At 31.5% G+C, this 22,583-nt stretch overlaps 1 protein-coding gene across 5 annotated transcripts in view; it reads right to left on the reverse strand.

Moving 5' to 3' along the window:
• EPHA3 (EPH receptor A3) overlaps positions 1–22,583 on the reverse strand; it is a 321,817-nt gene that overhangs the window by 292,069 nt on the left and 7,165 nt on the right. For 4 of the 5 annotated variants that reach the window (XM_016145836.2, XM_016145837.2, XM_036219075.1 and 1 more), the window contains exon 2: positions 10,867–10,931. The exons of the other annotated variant lie outside the window; for it this stretch is intronic. In XM_016145836.2, the coding sequence (XP_016001322.2) occupies positions 10,867–10,931 (65 nt within the window). The remainder of the gene's footprint in view (positions 1–10,866; positions 10,932–22,583) is intronic. 5 annotated transcript variants of the gene reach the window in all.

Genomic DNA, 22,583 nt, shown 5'->3' on the forward strand with positions numbered 1-22,583 from the left:
CCCAGTACATCCATCTAACAATAAGGATACAGATAATAAATTATTTTAGGACACAGTTTATAAAATTAATTCATATCATCTACAAACTTTATATTTCATTGAAGACTTCTGAGTAAACTCATAAAGTTTATGGCTACTGGCTCTCTTGATTTCCATGGCATAAATGAAGTATTCAAGTGTAGAATGGGAGTTAAGTTTCTTTGAAACTGTTATATTGCACCTCTTTTCTCTTCCTGCACTGGCTGAATGTCCCTCATTGCTGGATCCATGGTTTCACCACTTCACGTTTTGAAGGAGATAGTGTTTACATTTTTTACAGGTTAACTTAATTTTAACTTCAAGACAAAAGAATATTGACTGGTATTGTCATATGGAAGGGAAATTTGATTACTTTTCATGTAAGAGCATCTTAAGACCTCTTTTTTCTTTTGCTTTGTCTTGCTTAGTTTACTAGATAATTTTCATTTCTACTGAGCACCTCCAAATGTCTTACAACTTACTCAGTTTACTAAATTTGACTTTTCTTTATTTTATGCCTTTATCATAAAAATGATCATTAACTTAAAAAATTGATTTTCTGAAGTATTTGCTCCTTGGAGTGTTAGCAAAACAGTGGAATTTTAGCCTATGCCAAATCACTAAGGCATATGACCAAAGGAATAGATGGTGGAGCCTAGGTTCCTATAATCTATCATAGGAATTTCACAGTAACTTCTAACTACTTTTTCTGATGTCCGTTTGATTATAATGCAACATTCTTCATAATCACTCATTAAAATATTGTCTTTGAATGATGTCCAATATCTTTAATGAGGCAAACAAAATTTATCATGAGATGATCCATATAACTTTCTAGGAATATTTCATAGTCATTTCCCAGACAACCTTATTTTCTGGTAACTCCTTGATGAGGAACTTTTGATTTCCTTAATTCTTTTTCCCTATCACTTAATTCATGGTTTTTTATAGTCTTTTTGTTTTAATGTCTTTTTTTTTTAATCATCAGCAATAGATATCAGATGCATAAATTTACAAATACTGAAGATACCACATGCAGTTCAAAACCAACTCCAAGATTACATGAGCTAAATGTAAGAATTCTAAAGTAAATTCTGGTTACAAATTGCTAAGAATAGATCCCATGAGTTTTTGGTAAAATACCTGATTTATCTTGCTGTGTTTTTACTGTAATATCTTAAATTTAAAAATATTCAGAGCTATGTTTATCATGAATCATGCCCTATGTTGTATTAATTAACAGGTTGGCATGAACCACCATACCATATCAAGCAGCAGCTAAATATCTTTGTAAGTAATGTCTACCACGTTACAGTAAATAATGATTTTCTAGTGCAGTGATTCTCAAACTCGAAGGGCATAAGAATCACATGGAGGGTCTGTGAAAAAGCAGGTTTCTGGTCCTCACCCCATGATTTCTAATGTGGTAGGCCTTAGTTGGAAACTCAGGATTTTGCATTTTTAACAACTACTGTTTACAAATTAAAAAGTAATCAGAATGAGTAAAATTAACTTGTAAACTTAGGCTCTCAAAAAATCAAGTACACTGGCCCCTTTGATGTTTTCTTTCTTATGTCTCATGGAAAGAATATAAATGATTTTAGCAATTCCTAAGACCTCAGATACTACATTAATAAAGTTTTTATTTATATAATACTTCCTGAATAAAGTGAGCATCATTAGCAGAAAAAGATAAATGGTTAAACAATGGGCTATTATGGTTAAAGAAATACTTCGGGTAATTTTTATCATAAATACTATAATGTTTAAATGTTTTGGGGTCCATTGACTATCATTTGGGACATGGGAATTATTTAAAAAGTGTTTCACACTATATTTTTTACAGGCAAATTTTAATCTTTTTATTATTATTATTATTTTCAAAATAAATTAACAACAGGAGAATAATAAACCTAAGGGTAAAGACTGTTAATTTATGATATTTTTTTTTAAAGAAGAGAAACAAATGAACAGATATTTGGGGCAAATTATTATTTTTTATAAATTCTCATCAAAATTTCACTTAATGAAATAGCAGATTTGAAACTCTTTCCAATGGACTACATATATTGTTTTTTTTATCTTATATTCAGTTGAGAACATGGAAGCTTGAAAACATAGTGTTTATTCTAAGTATACTCTAAAATATTAAAAGAACTGGACATTTCTTAGTAATGTGAAAACTAATATTCAGTCTCATATATACTATTTTGCACAAGTTTCAAAAAATTTAATATAAAATGAATTGAGTATGAGAGCTTTTAAAAAAGTTTTCTATCTATATTTTTGGTTGTTTTTATTTTAATAACTATTCCTTCTTGAACAGAAAATACTCTCAATGAAGTTACATCAAATAACAAAGTTTGGTATTAAAAGTTATTATTTTTTAAAGAAATCCTATCAATACAAGAAACAACCAGAAACACAATTTTGTCTTTGATTTAAAATTTTTTTAAGTTACTTTTAAAAACAAATAGTAAGTGATCATAGTAAATTTATGAATTATTTAAACATTCAAAATATAAATGAATTATTTAAATATGTCTTCATTTTTTATTTAACTTTATTGTTACTGCATGTTAAGTGATGGTTATATAGCACAAATAAATTTATAAGTAAAGCTGAACTAAATAAAACTCATCAAAATACATTTCAAATCTTCTCTGCTTTAAATCCAATGAATCTGTACATCAAAGTAAGAGAAGCAAAGTATAATACATATCATATTTTAAAAATTCTAGTCTAACCTCTAAAACATAAATAAATACTGTTTAGATGCAGAGTACCTAAAAACACATAAAAACACACAAGGTTAATATGAAAAATGGTTTCTATTTGTTTTAAATAACTGATAAGAGATTGCGTTAAGACAAATACAAGATAACATTTTGATTTTTAGAAATTAAATGTTATGAGAATAAATTCTGTTTTTGCTTATTTCTACTACTCACCCACATTTCTTTTACACCGCATTTTGTTTCAAGAAATGGTTACAAAAACTAAAACTTAGCCCTATTTTTCTAATTTGATCAGACATTCTTCCTTGAAAGGTCAGAACGACAGGTGAAAGTGACATATTTAAAATATGTAGCATTGCTCATTCTAGGCAGAAAAATTTCAAATGACCAAGAATCATATCTCACATGTGTCAAAAATTTGATTTTCCTGGATTGACTATTCAGCATATGAAGCAGAATTTGGACGGCGATTCATAAAAGAGGAATCCCAAGTGGTTACTGCTGACACCCAGTTGTCAAAATATTCTTGCATTTCAGGCACCATTCTTTCTTTTTACCCTTAGACAACAACCAATACAATTTTCTATACAGAGCTTCTCTAGCTTGTTTTCTTTTCAGTTAACTTTCAATTCATAGGAAGTATTTTCTAAATACATTTAACTAAATAGCTTTTCTAGTACAAAAAATAACAATATTATATTTAATATAGCCATAGATATATATCCACATATTATATATAATATATGTGCACATAGATATATAATATACACATATAATACATATATATTATAAGTTCACTGAACTTTATGCTATTACAAAGAGAGTAGAATCATTAACAGACACCATTTAAATAACAAATTGAAAATGATCAAATTTTTCTCAGCAAATACAAAATCAGTGTTAGCTTAGTTATACTTCCTTGTTTTGGAAAGCTTTTATTATTCATTTATCCTGCTAACTGTAATCTATGTACAACTAGTCAAAGAGCTCAAAATGAGGAGAATAAAAGGGGAACGTTCATGAAAGGAAAATTAACCTCAAAGAACTTTCAGTTTCTGGGTTAAGATAAATACCAGTGAAATAATTGTATTAATGTATAATAACAAGCTATGGAGGTACAACAAAGAACAAGGTAAATGAACTTAACAGGTATTATGTGCTAGTCTGGGAGGTGGCAGGAAGGTGCATATAAAAGAGTAATATCTCACTGAAGGACAAATATTAATATTTTGAGGAAATTCTCATTACTTAAAATTTCTAAATAAATAAATTAACTACCCAAGTACTGTATCTTGACTTTCAATTCAAAATGTAGTTCAAGAGCATAATCAAACTTTAGAATGCACAGATTCAATGGAATAACAATCATGTTTGGGCTTTTAACTGAGAAGAGGTGTTTGCTGGCACTTGAGGGAATATTACCAATTTTCCTTCTCCTAAATCCAAACCTAAGATGTCAAAAGAAGACTAAGATTTAAGAATATGTATCAATGAATTTTGCAAAACATTTTGAATTAGAATCGGAAACTCTCAAAACTTACCTAAGAATAAGAAATAATATTTGCATAGCTCCTTTTTATGCATTATCAACTATACATACTGTATACATATATTCATAGACAAATGTATAGAAACATTTTATTTGCTCAAATCTCATTTACTCTAAAGTGCTGTGACACCAGAATTGTTATTCTTTTTTTTTTTAAGTGAGGATAAATGTTAAGGAAGATTAATTGGCCTAGATTAGATCAGAAAGCAATAAATGGTAGATCTAGAATTCAAATGAAGTGCTTATTCTATTCCACATCTTTGATATCATTTGTCTAACAAACAAAAAAAGCATAACCTGGGCAAATACAAATAACTTTGTGGAATACAATTATGCATTACCATAGCCTCCATTTGGGAATTAAGACATTTGACCAGGAGATAAAACATTGTATTCTATCAGGATGCCTTTAATTTGCAAGTATGAGAGATGCTAAGAAAAGTGGCTTAAATAAGGGAAATGTATTCTTTCACATAACTCGGTGGTTCCAAAATGTCAGAGTTCCAGGCTGGCTTCTCTAATGCTTGCTGGACTCTACTTTACTGGTCATGAGGAGAGTGTAGCTGCACTAGATACTGAGCCTGCACAGGGCAAGTCCAGAGGCATGAGGTACTCAGCCTCTCCTCATCTATCTTTCTATCAGGAGTAAACCTTTCCCAGAAGTCACTGGAATTCAGTTTCAGTCTCATTGACTTTACTTACTTTTGTCTAAACCAATCTCTGAAAAAATGGCTGTATTTATCATAATTAGCTCTCTGATGAATGGACATTCACAGAGTGGTGGGAACACATGAGAAGATGAACACATGAGAGGGTGAACATATGAGAGGATGGAAATGTTATCGGTGCACCATTCCCAAGAAAAAGCCAGGAAACAGATATTGGGTGGGTAACCAAAAGGGCTTCTATTTGCCAAAAAAGTGTTTTTTGTTTTTTTTTTTTTTTTTTAATTTCAGTATCTTGTCACTAAAGCACCAACAAAATATCTAAGAAAACATTTAGAGGAAAAACTTTCTATAAGATATAAAAAAGAAAGAAGGTAGAAAATGAAATAATTCCACAATTGCTAATTTTGAGGCTCTTTTTATAACATCTATGAATATACATTAAAAAAATCATTTCAGACTGTGCTTTTTGTACATTCGCCAAAACTTCTCATCCTCCTCTCATTACAGTTTCTTTAACTGAGTCAAGGCTCATGATTCCATTGTTCTGCCTAATTACCATACAATGCTATCTTAATGTAAAACTATGTAGCTGTGGTACCTCTCTAGTCCCTCCATCACACTGACACATAAACTAAAAAAGTTTATTTAGTGAATTGACATTGTCAATCAATCAATCAGTCAATCAATATATTTATATGCCTAGTTGTGTGTAAACAAAATATTTTTCTAGTTTGTAATCCAATAATATATAAGAACTTTTCTATGTGAACTTTAAATCAAAGAATAAATTATTGAATTATTTACTGAAATTTCTTAATATAATTCAAATATTATAATTCATAGTATATAGGGCCAGAGAAAGTAATTACTCTTTCTGCTTTACTAAAATGAACAAACTTAGTGGCAGAAAATATTCATGTCAAATAAAACTCTATCGCTGAAAAATGAATTGCTGTTTATGACCACTGATAATTTCAGTTTATAAATTTGATTATTATTTTCATAATCTTCATTTAGAGAAAACCAAAGTTTCATTACATTTTCTCCCAGATACTTATTTGAAAATTTGTTCCAGGACTAACAGTATAGTAACCCACTTTTCTACCAAGTTCTTTCTAAATTTTGAAGCATCACTTAAAAGTAAAGATAGAAATACTCCTCCTCCAAAAATTTCATAGGTTAAATTGTAAGATGTTATGTATTAATATATCTCTGGGAGAAAAAAAGATAACAAAAATAGAAAATAAAACCATACATGAAGGAATAAGCCACTCTTGGCAATTTTCCCCAAATATATTAATTTTATATACCACAGGTGATATAATCATTCCATGAAAGAATTATTTCAAATTTCAAATTCATAATTTGCCTATTTTTTAAAATTTATATTTAAACAGATTTGGAATTTACAGCTTCTGATGGGAGACATGTTGGAACTTAAAGAAGTTGTGGGCAGTCTCTCAGCGCCTACAGCTTCTAATGGAGCACCATTATTCATCCCCTAGGTTAGAGTTTCTCAACCTGAGTAATGCCATTTCAAACCAGATCATTCTTTGTTGTGGAAGGCTGCCCTGTTTATTCTACAATGTTTAGTGGCATCCTTGGCCTTCCCCACTAGATGCCCGTAGTGCCCCGCCTCCCAGCTGTGACAATCAACAATAGCTATAGACACTGTCAAATCTCCCCACAGGGCAAAATCAAAATCACTTTTCTCTTTACCCCCTCATCGCACTGAGAACCATTGTCCTAAATCAAAAGAACAGGTTTTCCTTGCCATTTGCAACGACATGGAGGAACTCAGAGGATATTATGCTAAATGAAATAAGCCAGACAAAGATAAATACTGTATGACCTCATTTATATGTGGAATCTAAAGAGAAGTCAAATTCATAGAAATAGAGAGTAGAAAAGTGAGTGCTAAAGGCTTGGGGGGATGGGTGGAGGGAGATAGGGAGAAGTTGGTAAAAGGGTACAAACTTTCCATTACAAAATGGCAGGAGAAAGAACAGATTTTCAGATTCAATATGGTGTGACATTGTTATTATAATTTTTTTCCTAGACTTTACATTTATGTCTTATTACCCTAAAAACAGATTCATCACTATTTATTAGGGTTAATTAATTAAAAACAATAACAAGTTCAAAGTTGTTTCTATCTATTAAATGTCATTTTCTATGGAAAAGCTTGCAGCAATGATATTACAAAAGTCATCTATCCTTGTCATAATGAAAATGGCAACAATTAGGCATTAAAATAATTAACTGAATCTAAAAGCACAAACAGTTGTATGAGAAAGCATGAAAAATCCAAACCTAAATTAGCTACACGGTGCTTTCACTCAAGAATGTCATTAGTTTTTCAAAAGAAAAAAAAATTAAATTAACCTAACATTTTCTAAATTAGCACTATTTATTTCCTCATGGACACTGTGGTTAACATAACATAAAGAAAAGTTTAAAAGAAAAATACACTACATATCAGCACAGGACAGTAATCTACATATTTAATTTTCTTTTTCTCCTTTTTTTAGCTTTGGTGTGTTGAGGTATTATAAATATCATGACCTGTTGGGAAGATTTTTGTTTTTCTCCCTGGGAGTTTTAATGATAAACTTGGAAAGCTTGGCTGGCTGTTGTAGGGTTTTTATTGCACCAGAAAGAGGAAAGGCACAGCTGCCAGAAGATCAGCCAGGAAGGCAATGAAGAGGAGAACCGAGACCCTGAGATCTGCTCTCTGAGGCAACAGTAAGCTAAAAGAGAAACTAAAAACTACTCACTGAGAAAACCGTGAGATTCCTAAGCAAAAAGAAGTTGTGAGATTGGATTAAAAATGGAAAAAGCCAAGAGGTACATGATTCTGAGGAGTGTTTGTTTCTTACGTAAGTGTACTTAGGAATCACCTTGGGACCACATTAGGGTGCCCCATCAGAAAGCCTGGAGTGAGGTCTGAGAGTCTGCATTTCCCCCAGGTGTTGATATTGCTAGTTGGTGCATGTACCACACTGTGTGTGGCAGCGTTCTAGAACAGCTCCTCCCCCAACATATCTCTGTAAGAAGTGCAAACTTTGTTTCATCTTAAAATCTATGAGGGTAACAAAGTAAAATGAATACATTCTCCCAAACTATGAATATATAGAAATATGTTTTTCTTTATACCATCCTTAGAAAAACCAGGTATTCTATAGCTTTGATATGAAAGCTAATTTCTTATTGCTTTAAAAAATACACATATAAGATTTCTGGTTAAGATGGCAGAATAGGTAACACTGTACTTAGCTCCTCTCACTACCATATCAAAATCATAACTAAACTATAGAACAACCATCACTGAGAATCACCTGAATTATAGCTGAACAGAAGTCTTACAACTAAGAACATGCAGAAGAAACCACATGAAGACTGGTTGGAGGGGTGGAGATGTCGAAAGAGCTGGTCCCACACTGGCATGTGGCAATTAAAAATCAGGAGGGATTTCTTGGCCATGGATATTTCCTGGAGGAACAAGGGGTCCAAGCCCTACACCAGTCTCCCCAACCCAGGGCACCAGTATCAGGAAGTGAAGTCTTAATAACTTCTGCTGTAGAAACCAGCTGAGATTGTGACTGACTAAGACAAAGGGCTACTGGAGTTCCAGGCTTTCCTCTTAAAGGGTCCATCCACAAACTTACTCACTGACAGACTCACTCATTTTTAACTCCAGTGCTGGACGACAACTTAAAAAGCACCAGGGGCATACAGGGAGGAACTGAATTGTCTGGCTTCAGGGCGAGGGCTGGAGGGACAGCTTTCTCATAGAGAGAAGTGCTGGCAGAAGCCATTGTCTCTTTGTCGAACCCTCCTCTGACCCAACGTGTAGACATAGGTGGCCGCCATATCTGAGTCTTCATCAACCTGGCTAACATTGGTCATTCTGCCCTAGTGATTCCTTCAGACCCAGCCCCGTCCAAGTTAGACTTTAAAACAAAATAGACTTTAAATCAAAGGCTATAACAAAAGAAAAAGAAGGATCCAGTAATCTCACTTCTGGGTATTTCTCCAAAGAAATTCAAAACACTATTTTGAAGGGACTTGTACATCCATATGTTTATTACAGCATTATCTATAACACCTAAGACATGTTGACGACTTGGGTATCCATCAATGCATAAATAGATAAAGAGGAAGTGATACATATACATAATGGAATATTACTCAGAAATTTAAAAAATGGATGAAATCTTGCCATCTGCAACAACATAGATGGACCTAGAGGAGACTGTGCTGAGCGGAGTAAGTCAGACTGAGAAAGACAAATGCCATATGATTTCACTTATATGGGGAATCTAAAGAACAAAATAAAAGAGCCAACAAAACAGAAACAAACTCAAAAATACAGAGAACATTTTGATGGCTGCCAGATTGGGGGATTTGAAGGGTTGGATGCAAAAGGTGAAGGGATTAAGAAGTACAAATTGTTAGTCACAAAATTATCATGGGGATGTAAACTCCAGCAAAAGGACTATAGTAAATAATATTGTAATAACTATGTATGGTGTCGGATGGATACTTCATAAGTTATATAAATGTCTAATCACTATGTTATACACCTGTAACTAATATAATATTGTATGTCAACTGAAATTGAAAAAGAAAAAAACAGTAAAAATACACATATAAATATTTATTAGTAAAATGTCCTGTTTTGCTTTTTGTATATTCTTAAGGAGCAGGTTTCTATGGTATATTATCTGATGGAATAATGAAAAATTCAAATTTCTAAAATTAAAATTTAAGTTAGATTTGACTTTTGGATGATTAGTTTTAAATGAGTTTTCCAGCTCATTCTGAATTTTGATTCACTTTTTACGACTACCCAGGATGTGCTTTTATCCTAATTATTCAAACCCTTTTACACCTATGGGAAAACCAAATCCTGGCTTACTTCATTCTTTCCCCTCTGAAACAACTAACCATGTCTTGATTATGTGATAGGTTTTGGCATTGTGTCAATGTCAAGGTGTACCAGGAAGAGAAGCAGATACAAAGATGACAGATAGATGAAGTATCCTTGATGTAAAACATCCGCTGATGAAGAAGTCAATAGTACCATAAAAATTAGTATGTTTAGGCAAAAAAGTCTAAAGACTGAACACCAATACTAAGTGGGAGTAATTGTAATCCCTTTAAAAGAGGACCAGTGTAGAAGGAAAATGAATACATAAATTTGTTCCTGTCCCAAATATTTCATAGCAACACATTGCACTTTCTACAGGATATACTTAGAAAATAAAAAAATAGGTTTAGAAATGTATTACAAAATTCTTTAGCAACAGGAATTTTCCAAATATGTAAACATTTTTTTCTTTGAAAAAACAAAAGGAAAATTTTTTTACACAAAAGGCTCATCATCAACATTCAGGTCACTATAATGTCATGCACCTTATAAGCTATCTGGCTTGGTAAAGTCTAGAGGTATGTAAAAAGTTTAAAATTTAAGGCATACAGGTTTTTCCTAAATAAATTTCTTACTTTTAAATTGGCCTATAAGTTGTAGACATTTAAAAAAAGAAATCAAGGCAACACAGGTTTATACTATTGACAAATATGTCCCATACTACTTCATTTTGCTTTCCATTCACACTTAGATTGTGTGCATGATGCTAGTAATAATTAAACTGTTTAATTAGTCCATTCAAGCAATTGATAAGTTCAGAAGAAAAAAAACTTCAAAATTCTCAGTAGTTCCACTGAACACAAATATTAAACTATATTAGTTTTCGTGTTAAATATACTGATAAGCATGTCACCAGATATACAGGAGTTCACTTTAGGGAACATACTACTATTTCCTTCTGCTCTCTGAGAGAGTTAATGGACAGAATAATGCTCTCTTTTAATAGTTTACTGAACTCACCCCATGTGATGGGTAAGAGATCCAGCCCAGCTCCCCTTGAATTGTTTTTGAATCCAGCAGATTGACTAAAAGAAAACACAAATACACATAGTTAAGAGGAATGGATTCTTCCTATTCTCTTTCAGCTTAATGTTGTCTGTTGTTGGTAATATAATAACACCAAAATATGTAAAACGCATAACTCTTTATTTTTGTTAGATGAATAAGTGAATATAAGAAGAGAATTCCAAAAGGAAAGCAACCACAGGGAAAGGTAAGAGGTGGAATGTTTCTGTGGCTTTGCAACTGTTTATGTTTGTTTACAGAAACAAGTTAATATTCAACACTTTGATAATATTTTTTTACGGAATAATTACAGGTTTAAAGGGGAAATAATAAAAATGTAAAATAGGAACATTAATGCTAACATGGAATAAATATCACTGCGATGACCATTAAATTTGATAAATAGACATGACTTCATTATAAATTAATTTCTGAAATATGCTTCCACAATGAATCAACATTTCTGTTTGTGCACATTTGCCATGGTAGCTTCATATTGTCCCTGGCCAATCCCAGACATATTCTGTAATGTGTATTTTTTAACACTTTACAAATTGTCTACTTATGTGTAACAAACAAAATGCTTAGCTAATAATATGAGAAGAAACTAAAGCAAAAATATGTTTTATGATATTGCCTGTCTCAAGCTCTACTTATTTAAAGAAGATATTGCTACCCAAAGGCTTTAAAAATTTTACTAAGAACTTTGTTACTTATTAAAAACTCTGATGTCTGATGAGAAATAAAATATAACATGAAAGTGGTTGTATTCTGAATATATTATTTAAAGAGAAAGACAAATGTTTTATTTTCAACACAGAGAATATTACTTTGTAATAGATTAGAAATGAATATATAAAAGGATACTTCAGGCCTAATTAATAACAAAGGGCTCACTTTGATTGCTGATGTGTTAAATAATGGAAACTATGGTTTTACCATATCCTTCTTCTAAATTTGAAAACAATCCCATGATTGACTGATGCAAGATGTGGAAGAAGTTTTCATAAAATACAAATGTGTTATTAACATGAACCAGAGCAGATGAATCAATAACTACAATAAGAGAGTCATTTTCCAGGGTTCCATATATTCACAAATTAAAACGTAATGTTAAAACATGCATACACTACATGTCCATGTATTGTGAAAAATGTGTGTCCTGATGCATGAAAAGCCCCACTTTTTCTTTAATTATCCCGATTAGTTTCTTACAAAGAAAATATTAACCTTATAAAATGTTAAGATAAAGGAATAATGTATTTAATAGATACTAGAATTTTAAATATTCAAGCACTGCTTTTTAAAGGAAGATATTTGTTAGCTGAGTAGATAATAAGTATACTAGGTTAAGTATAAGAAAGGCTCCTGATTATTAAGTTAAAAGATGTAAAATACTCCAAGTTAGATTCTTTAAGTATTGCTAGTGAAAGAAAACCATAAACTTAACCTATTATACTAGAATTCCTTAATGATTAAATATTTTCTCACAATAAATTAATCCTAACATTAAGTAATTCTGTTTAGATAAGAGAATAAGATAATTGCTGCATGGATTGATTACACAGTGCAATTTCCATACCGGAATTATTTTTTAGGATATCAGTTTGAAAATTAACAGTCTGCTCAATTATATTAAAGTTATCTCTCAAAAATGATTTTTAAGAACCTTCTACCAATTAATTCATGTTACACATATTTCAGATTAATCAATGTTGGAAAATCTTTGAAAATATGAGAATACATCCTCACTTTTAAAGTATGTTAACATTTATTTTGATAAAGACATACCTAGTTCAGTTGTTGGTTCTATCCCAGGCATCAGTGGATTTCTGAGTTTTAAATAGAATTTGGAAAATAGAATTTATAGTGCCCATAGTCACAAATCATTAGATCATTTTTCCAATGTCTTTAGGGTTTTAAATAGTTCAATGTAATTTTTATGTGTAATAATTGAATATATACTTAATGATGAATATGTGTCATCCCACATGCTAAGATGAATAGCTGATTTAATTTCAATAGCAGTACCAGAGGAAAAATTTTTTGAGGTAAAGAAGATTTGAATATTGTCTCCATTTAGGAAATTATTCATTGGGATGTAGGTTGTTAACTAAAGAACTAAGAACTCTTACATTCCCCCTGATAATAATGAGAAAAAGAGACTGGACTATTCACATCAGCATTTGGTTTCTACTCAAAGGAGATTACCTAAACCAAAAAGAACTGAATCACACTGTCAATTAAAATAAGTATAATAGATTAATTAAATGTATTGCACTTACTCAGAAAGTGAATTTTTAGTGCATTCCATTTTGCATGAGTGAGGAAAACACAATCAGCAGCATCACTCATAATTCTGTATATCAAACATAATTATATCTGCCCTGGTTGTCTCACAATGTTGCTGTGATGACCAAATAATACAAATGGATTGAAAGCTACCAACTTTATAACATACTATACAGATTCAGTGTTCTCGCAATGTTACTTCATTAACTGCATTTCCATTTTGGCTTCTAAATTGTATTTACAATCAGCATCTTATATATGACCTAATAGAGAACAATACTGACTTCAAAACACTTTTTTAAAAGCACTTATTTTGAGTTTATAAGGTGTTTTTTGTTTAGCCAAGTAAAAACAAGACAATCTAAAATTCTAGCCACTTTCAAGTGGATAAATGCTAAATTGGGATTTTCAAGGTTAAAAACCTCTACTCCCCTATGATCAGTTGTGTAGGAATATGAGTGTAGTGAATGAGATAAGAAGGGAAAGTTAATAGAAGTTGAAGGTCAGCCTGTTGTGAGTGATTTCTCTGGATATGCTGACTAAATCTAACATTTCGATACAACATATTAACCCCCACACTGATATAGGCAAGATTTGGTTACAAATGCTTTCCTTTCCTAAAAATAAATGATGTAGACCTCATCGTAAACTTTCATGTGATGTTACTATTCAAATCAAATGCCAGGGCAAATAAAATTGTTATGTATGGATATTTATTGTAGTCTGAATTTTAAGGTTGATTTGCAATATGGAAGATTTATTTCAATTGCTGAAAATTTTGAGTTTGTAATTATAAATTTTAAGAAAAAAAAGTTAGGAAATTATCCTTAAGGGCAGGTGGGCATGTATGGATGGCTTAATTCCTTAATGACTGTCTCATGCCAGGTCATTTGCCAAATATATTAATTATCCCTTACATGATTTCAATCTTGTGATTTCCTGACATTTTTGATTTATAACAGGAACCACATTACTTGATTGATTTCAGATTATGTCCTTGTCAAAGAGCTATGTGGCATATATTGACTTCTTAAAGTGATTTAAGGTGGACACATTTTTAAATATTATAACTAAATCAAGATGTAAATAGGTGCTTTTTTGGAAAAATTGTTATAAAAAATCACTGTACTTAGTCTGGATGGATATGGTTCTGGGTTTCTTTCATACACTTTGCTTTCTCTAGTCTTATTGCTTTTAACTATAAAAGATAAATGAATAAGTGAAAGAATTAATGAAAATGACAAGGACATCCTCATTCAGACTCCTTGAGTTGGCTTTCAGGTAGGCATAACATGAGATTTGCTGGACAAAAGTTAGTGTGGTGTCTGATGGGAATTATAAGTTATAGAATGGAATGAAAGAATGAGAACGAAGGACAGAGTAAATTGGCTCAAACTGGTTTGTAAGTACTTCTGGAAAAAAGGAAACCTTGCTGCCACTGATCTTTACTGTCATTCTTCCTACTTGGCTATATTGTGGATTTAAGATGCCTCAGAGCCTTGTTTTCTCTTCCTTTCCTGTTCTCCATCATAATAGAGACATACAATCACATGTCCACTCCGTTATTTGCAGTGACAATGTCATGAAGATCATCTGTACAAAGAACGTACACTACCTTCCCTTCTTACTAATAAAAAGGCAATCAAGTTTTTTAAAAGACTGTTATTAAAATAATCATTTGAAAGAAATGTTACTAGTACTGAGGACAGAGTAAAAACTTTATATACATTTCTAAAGTTTTTATTCTTAGAGAATCATTAACACACCTAGATTTTTTTCAAGGGTATTTCAAAATTTTGATTTATAGTGATTATTTGTCCAGTCAGAAAGACTGAGAGTTAAACATTTTACGGATTACTTAAATGTCGTAAATCTGCAGACAATACTAAAATAACTTAAAAGTGCCATAATTTCTTACTGAAGTGGAAAGTTTTTACAATTATCTAATAACACATCAATATGCTTTGTTGGTAATGCTATGGTTGTATTTTATGAAAACAGTGAGTTACAAAAAAATTATCAAATAATCATTTCATAGTGAACAGTAGGGTTTAACGGCTGAAGAATTTCTGACTCTTACAATAAAAGGCATGTTTTCTTATAAAACCTTGTCAGAAGGTGCCTGAAAGCCAATTGCAAAACTATAAAACCATTACAACAGAAAACAAACCCATACTTTGATTACATCTTGACTTTACTAAAGAATAATGATATTTCCTTTTCTGTTCACACAATCGCTATAATTGTCTCAGCCACATTTCTTGTATACTACTTTATCATTCTTATCACTTTCTGTTATAACAAAAAGAGTAGCTTTGCTCTAGGTTACAAAAATCAGAAGAGTCCTTTAATCTGCTTCTAGGTTATACATATAACACAATGTCACAAATAGAAGAAAATGATATGGGAAGTAATTAATTTTGTTCTCAGTATTATAATTCTCAGTGTAGTACCTTGGTCAACCATAGCAAGAAATCAATAAATCAAGATGTATTTTCTGACAGGAGTATACCAAAGCTCGACTTTTTATTTTTACTGTAGTATGCCAGTGAGGAGAAATTTAGACAAGTCAAAGTTTTATTAATATATTTATGTAGTTCAACATAACTTTCATCTACTGTGATTACATATTCTTAGTTTTATTGCTCCTGGAGTTTCCTGTTTGTACATCTTTCTACCTAAACATAACTAACATATTCTGCAATAAGCCTGATTAGTATTGTATTTCACAGGCTAAATATTATAAAAAATGTTTTTAGACTACAAATGAAGCCAATAGCAGGCACACCTCAAAGATACTGCATGTTTGGTTCCAGACTACCGCAATGAAGTGAGTACTGCATTAAAATGAGTCATAATCTTTTTACTGGTGACTTTAATTTATAAAAATAGGAACATCTGTGAAGCACAACAAAATGAGGTATGCCTGTATATTCTGTGTGCAGATAAAAATTTCTGTAAACCCTGCTAAATTTAACTCAACAAACATTTTGGTTTAATTTGAGATTAAATAGATTTAATTTATGACTTTTTCCCTATCAAAAGAATTAAAGAAAAAATTCTGTCATGCTTAACATTTCTGTAAAAAATCTATTTTGTCACAAAGCATCTTAATGGCCAATTTATGTGATATAAGCAGATGTTTGGACAAGGTGATAGATATACTATCAACTTAATATTTCTTATTAGCTTTTTCTCCTGGGTAATGAGTTTAGATTTACTTTTATATGGGTCCTAATTATAGGAGAAACTGTAATTAGCTGCCTCATCTCAATCTTTGTCAACATCAGGGAGAGCTCCTTGGAATCAACAGTCTCACAGTAAGATGTCAGTGCTTTCAAGGCCAGAGTAGTTCAAGAAAATAACAGAAATACAGACCAAAATTTATATGACTTGAAACCTGGACATTTTAGTAAATGTAAAGCTTACGTTGCTTCTAAAGTGTTAAAATTTTCTTTCTTTTTTGTATTTTTTTTTTTTAGATCACAGAAATCTGAAGGTCATTCTGATATCAATACTATTATGAAACAGCTATCAAAATATCACTAGGGAATGTCTTCTTATAACAAAATAATTCTTTCATGTAAATGTGTAGGGATGTTTTACTGTCAGTAAAGTTTTAGTCCATTAACAATTTCAACTTTAATAACAGTCCCTAGAATAACATCTTTTTGTTTTTGTGCATTGTCAACTGATATTATGAGTCATTTAGACAAATGAAATGTTTCCCAAAATGTAAATGTTTCTAAAAGTAAAACATTAATTATTGTATAAGCATTGTACATTTTCAACACATTTTTGCTTTTATAAAGTTTTCTAAAATAACAGGACAACTTGTTTATTTCTAATTTGAAAGTACTTTTTTTGACAGATTAAAAAGTGAAAAATAAAAATATATTATTGAAATATGAAATTATTTAAAAAATCATCAAAAAAATAGGTACTCAAACTTTAACATATACATTTTGCCTTCATACCACAAATTCAGGCTGTCTTGGTATATTAATTTTAATCATATTATCATAAAATCTTCATACCAGCCTCCAAGTACTAAACGAAAGCTATCTGTTTAGTCAAGGTTTGACTGATGGCTGTGAAAATGGACTAGAATAAGCAGACTGGCCTACAGAACAGTTCTAATATAGTGTTGTTGTTTTTTTCTTATTGATGTATAATTGACATGTAATCTCCCATCAATTTCAGGTATATTTCATAGCGATTTGACGTTTATATACTTTGTGAAATTACCCCCATAAGTCTAGTTATTATCTAGTTATCATACAGTTGCTATGATATTATAAGAACTATATTCCCTTGCTGTACACTACATTGCCAAGACATTTCTTTTATGATTTGAAATTCCTTAAATAGAAAGATTCAAAATTTTAGCACAGAACATAAAAGCATAGTGATAAAAATGTTTAAATTTAAAAATATTCCTTGGATATTTTATATCACAGACTTTTTTCCCCCCAAAATAAGTTCATTGCAAAATACATAAATTGGTTCAAATTTCTGGAAATTAAAGTCAGTATATAGCTTTAATTTCATCATATTCTGGAGGATAATTATGTCTGAACCTTATGTCATGCATCATGACTGATGTCTACAGTCATACATGCACAAAGATAAACAAACTCTTCAAGGTATAAATATGTGCCTTTATAAACATCCACGAAGGATCAAGTAAGGTGCCATATGATTATCAGTTTAATTCTAAGCTCTAGTTCTTTTTCTTTCATCCTAAGAGTATGTTGTCAATGGAAAGTATCAAATTATTAGTGCTGGTGGTAGAAAAGTTTTAATTTATCACAAGAAGAGAAGTTAGAATTCAGACAAACTTCAATGTGGTTTTCCTTGGTGGTGCAGTCTTATCATGAGCGAGACAAGCAGAAACTTCTATTTGGAGATAGATCTTTCTGCTATTCAGTAATGTGTTTCCCCTATACACACATACACACATGGGCATGCTTATACTCACATCTTATTTATATTAAGCTTAGATATATATTTACTGAAAATAGTTGTTTCTAAATGTTCTTCTAAAGTACTTCTTAATTTTACATACATATTATGCATTCATTCAGGTTACTTATGAAGTTTTCTAGATACATGCAGTAAAAACAAAAATCTGGCTTATAATCATCTCTACCTCATGAAATTAGGCCAATCATTTAATCTCCTTCCCCTTGCTGTTACTAATTTATTATTGTTTTTATTAACTTTTATTTTTAACAAATCTTCCCTATATCTCAGGGGCTCTGTTTTGGGAGACTAACTGCACTCTCCTCTGAAAATTTATATCTTACCTTTCATAATTTTTCTATGTTAAAATATAATTTTGTCATATAAGTATTCATTTTGTGGTCATCTGTTCCACCTAAATTATCTTCAAGGGCATAGAAGTATACTGTTCCCTATAACCTTCTTTACCAAAATCCAGTATGTAACTAATACTCAGATATGCATTATTTTGTAAATAAACAAATACAAACAAATTATTCTAATATGAAAGATGGGTTATGTTTTTCTTCACAATTTTCTTGACCTATGTTAATGGTTTTTAAATTTATGACTTTGAAATTAAATTTTGGGTTCTGAAATTTTCACTACTAGGGTTACAATAGTAAACCTATTACATATGTAGCCAAATATAGAATAAAATATTCTTAATCAGTTTCCAAAGGATCATCTTTGGAAAGGGAAATTTAAAAGGATATTACTAACCTTGTCTATTTTTAGAGTTTTCTTCTCTAATTCTATGTAGATTTTTTTTTAAAGATGTTAAAACACAATGATTTTTGACATTCATAAGCAAAAATAAGGGGAAGAAATCCTTATTCAATAAACAAATGTTCAAGAAAAGCAGTTGTATCTCAAAATATAGAGAAACCATTCTTGTAATCATAGATTAATCTAACTTGTTCAGTCAGATGAAATAAAATATGTATTTTTATGACTGAAAATCTTTACAAAAAACAAAAACTATCAAAGCATTATAATTTCAGATCGGAAATGTCAAGAACATTATAATAAAATCTGAGCTTATCTTTTTTGTGTTATGTAATGTAAATGAATATTAACTTATCTATAGTAAACCAGATAGTAAAAATAAACGAGAAAAATGCTATTCCCTTTTATTTGCTTCTTTAAATCATTTTTAATATTGGCCAATAGCTCTGTTTGATGGTATTTATATACTTAATAAAAGAATCACAACCTAATTTAATTTCTATTTAAAGTTTCTGTGATTATGCCAGTTCTTTACATTCTGTTAAAATGCAAAATCTACTATAAATAGCTTTGGCATATTGAAAGGAAAAAAAGTTAGATAACTCTAGCTATTTGAATGTTAGGGGTCCAGCTGGGAAAAATTAATAAGAATCAACAGTGACAAACAAATAAATGGTTGTTTTTATTTTTTTATCATCACCAATTTGTAATTTAGAAAAATGAAATTTTATATCAACTTGATTCTTAAAGGTATGTATTCATCCACATACATTTGCCCACGATATGGGAACAGTTCAATTTTATAAGGGTACAATATCATTGCTGACATACACACATATACACACACAGTCCTGCAAGTAGACTTTCCCTGTGAGTGGTGGTCTACTTACTCAGAAGATTATTTAGATAATCCACATGGAAGCCATGCAAATCAGCTCTGAAGCCTAACTCATCTTCAGTGCAAAGACTGCTATATGCAATTAAAAAAAAATATATATATATATATATCTTACTAAAACCTATGCTTTTATTAATTGCTAAATTTGGTTTGAGAATCAAGAAATAAATATATGTTAACTACTAACAAGCCATTCTGTTTCCCTTAGTCACCCCGACGCAGATAGCAAATGTCTAAATTTCATGTCGATTTGAAACCAAACAACTTTGTCACTGGCAAAAAGTTAATTTTAAAGCTTTATATTTTAATCAAGTAAAGAAGGAGTGTGTGTGTGGTGGGGGCAGGTATTATTCTTTACTGCACCTATAGAGTTTATTCATCAATATTCCTTAACTATTATTTGAAAGAAAATAAAATAACCTTCTCTTAATGAATATATAGAAAATTCAAGGTGAAACCATTTTGATATTGATTAAATAGACTTATCAGCAATGAAATTAACCTAGGTGTCTCCATTGACCAGTCCCCTTTGAAATCCTGACATGTAATCAATCAGTGAAGATTTTTTGTTTTAAAAAAAGAGGCAACTCTTGTTTAAAGTCAAGTTTACTCTTTAAAGTCAAGTTTATACTTTCTTGATTTGAGAGAGTTCCACAAACTCAAATATGAATTTAAAAAAATTTAAAAAGTAGAGAAACTAGTTGTTGATTTTTATTCTCCAAAAGCAAGAAACAAAGTTTGTTGCTAAGCCTTCACTTTTGCTCATGGAAAAATGTTCCAATAGTGAGTGGTTGGATAATTCGTTGGGAACATAAATGATAACGTTAGAATTTTTTTTTTAAGCTGTGAAGCAAGATACTAAAAGCAGCTTTCTGATGATTAGAATGTCTGATGTCATCAATATGCTATTTTTGCTCTTTGCCAGGTTAACAGAATTTATTGCGGCAATTAATACAAAACATATGTGCTGAAATACCACATGAAAAATATAATTGCCCCAACTTAATTTGCTACCTTTCAAAACCCTGTTTTAGCTACTTTTTCTCAAAGCTTCCACCTAATAGAGGATGAGTGCTTTTATGAAAGAGGAGATAAACATTTATAATTTATTTTCTCATCTTAAGTAATTTATAAATTATATTTTAAATTAGAAAGGGTTTTCACAGGGACTAATATCTACTTTTTAGACCACATTCTATTTTTCCCCATTATTGACTTCTATCACAATTCCAATTGTTAATTCACACTCTATTTTATTATATTAAATCTTAGATAATAACATTAGGGTTACATTGACAATTGCCTCACAATCTCTGTGTATATATTTTCTGACAAAATCTTCTTTCCAGGCTGAGGAAAGGAATGTTTGAGTGTCAAGAAAGGAAGACAGAGGTAAGAATGTGTGAAGAAAAGACATCACAGACATTTCCTCCTGTTCCTTCCTGTATCTGCATCAAATTTTCTTTAAATTATTTTCTTAGTGTGTCCTCTACACATACAGATAATCAGAACTTGTGCATGTAAAAGCTTTGCAATTTCTAAGTACTCTCTGAAGTACTTTTTTGGAAGTACATTAAAGTACAAATTTTCACTCCAGTACTCTAGGCTTCTAAGTTCTTCTTGCTAAGTCACAAGACAAATTAGTGTAGTCATTAAGATTAAGGTTGAAAATCTAGAGCTTTTCCTAAATAGAAGGATGCCTCCTAATCCACAGGCATTTGTGTACAAAAGAAAAGGTGAGGTTAAAATCAAAAGTCAAAGAGAGGGCCTGGCTCAGTTGCTACTTTATTATGATTAGTTTCTTCGGTTGTAACAATGAGAGATGTAATACCTATTTTAGGGCTACTTTAATGATTAAATGAGGTCCAGTAGTAGTGAATAATAACATAAGGAAATAAACTTTCTAACCAGCAGAACTCTGTGCAGTTATCTCAGTGTTGGGCATGACACTGAGGCCATGTTTTGTCCTGGAATTCCCTGGATTCAACAATTTTATTTTTTTTATGAAAAACACCAAAATTCCAACACAACCACAAAAACATTAGGATCATCCAACTACTAACCTACCTCTATAACACTACTCCCAGAAACCTTTTTTTGGCCCATTTCATGTTTACTGCCAGAATGGAAGAAGGAAAAACCTGTCTGAATAAAATATGGAGCTGAGGAAGAAAACACACACATTTTGATTATGGATGGGGCAAAGTTTACGAACATTCATTCTCTTTAGTTCTCACGAGTAGCCTAACAGGTGGCATTAGTAGATGGTTATTTAAAAAACAAACAAAAAAAACTGTAAAAAAAAAAAAGATTCCTCATTTTAATCTAGTGAATGAAGGACTGAAGGAAAGGAGACCATCCAAAAGATCAAGAAAATAGCAAAAGAGTCGGGTCACACTGCAGCACGCAGGACAATATGAGGTCTCAGGCCCTCCCGTGGGTCCCAACCCCGTGGGCCGGGTACGAGGCACTTTTACAACTCTGCAGGGAGTTCCAGGAACCCTGCAGAACTATATCCCACTCTTCTGTTATCTGGAGGGTCCGTGAACAAGGATGGGAAGGAGACCGCGCCACCTCCGGACGCCAAGCTGAAAAGGCTGGCAGACCGCGATTGGAGGCGGGGGAGTGGGGAAGCATAGATCCGTGGTCAAAGTCACTCGTGAAAGTGAGGAGGTGCCAGGCGGGTCCAAGACCCTCGACATCTCTGGGCGGGACCGACCACAGGTAAAGAGGGTTCAGGTTGTGGGAA

The sequence above is a fragment of the Rousettus aegyptiacus genome, unplaced genomic scaffold (genome assembly GCF_014176215.1).
Source record: "Rousettus aegyptiacus isolate mRouAeg1 unplaced genomic scaffold, mRouAeg1.p scaffold_m13_p_4, whole genome shotgun sequence".
Lineage (NCBI taxonomy): Eukaryota > Metazoa > Chordata > Mammalia > Chiroptera > Pteropodidae > Rousettus > Rousettus aegyptiacus.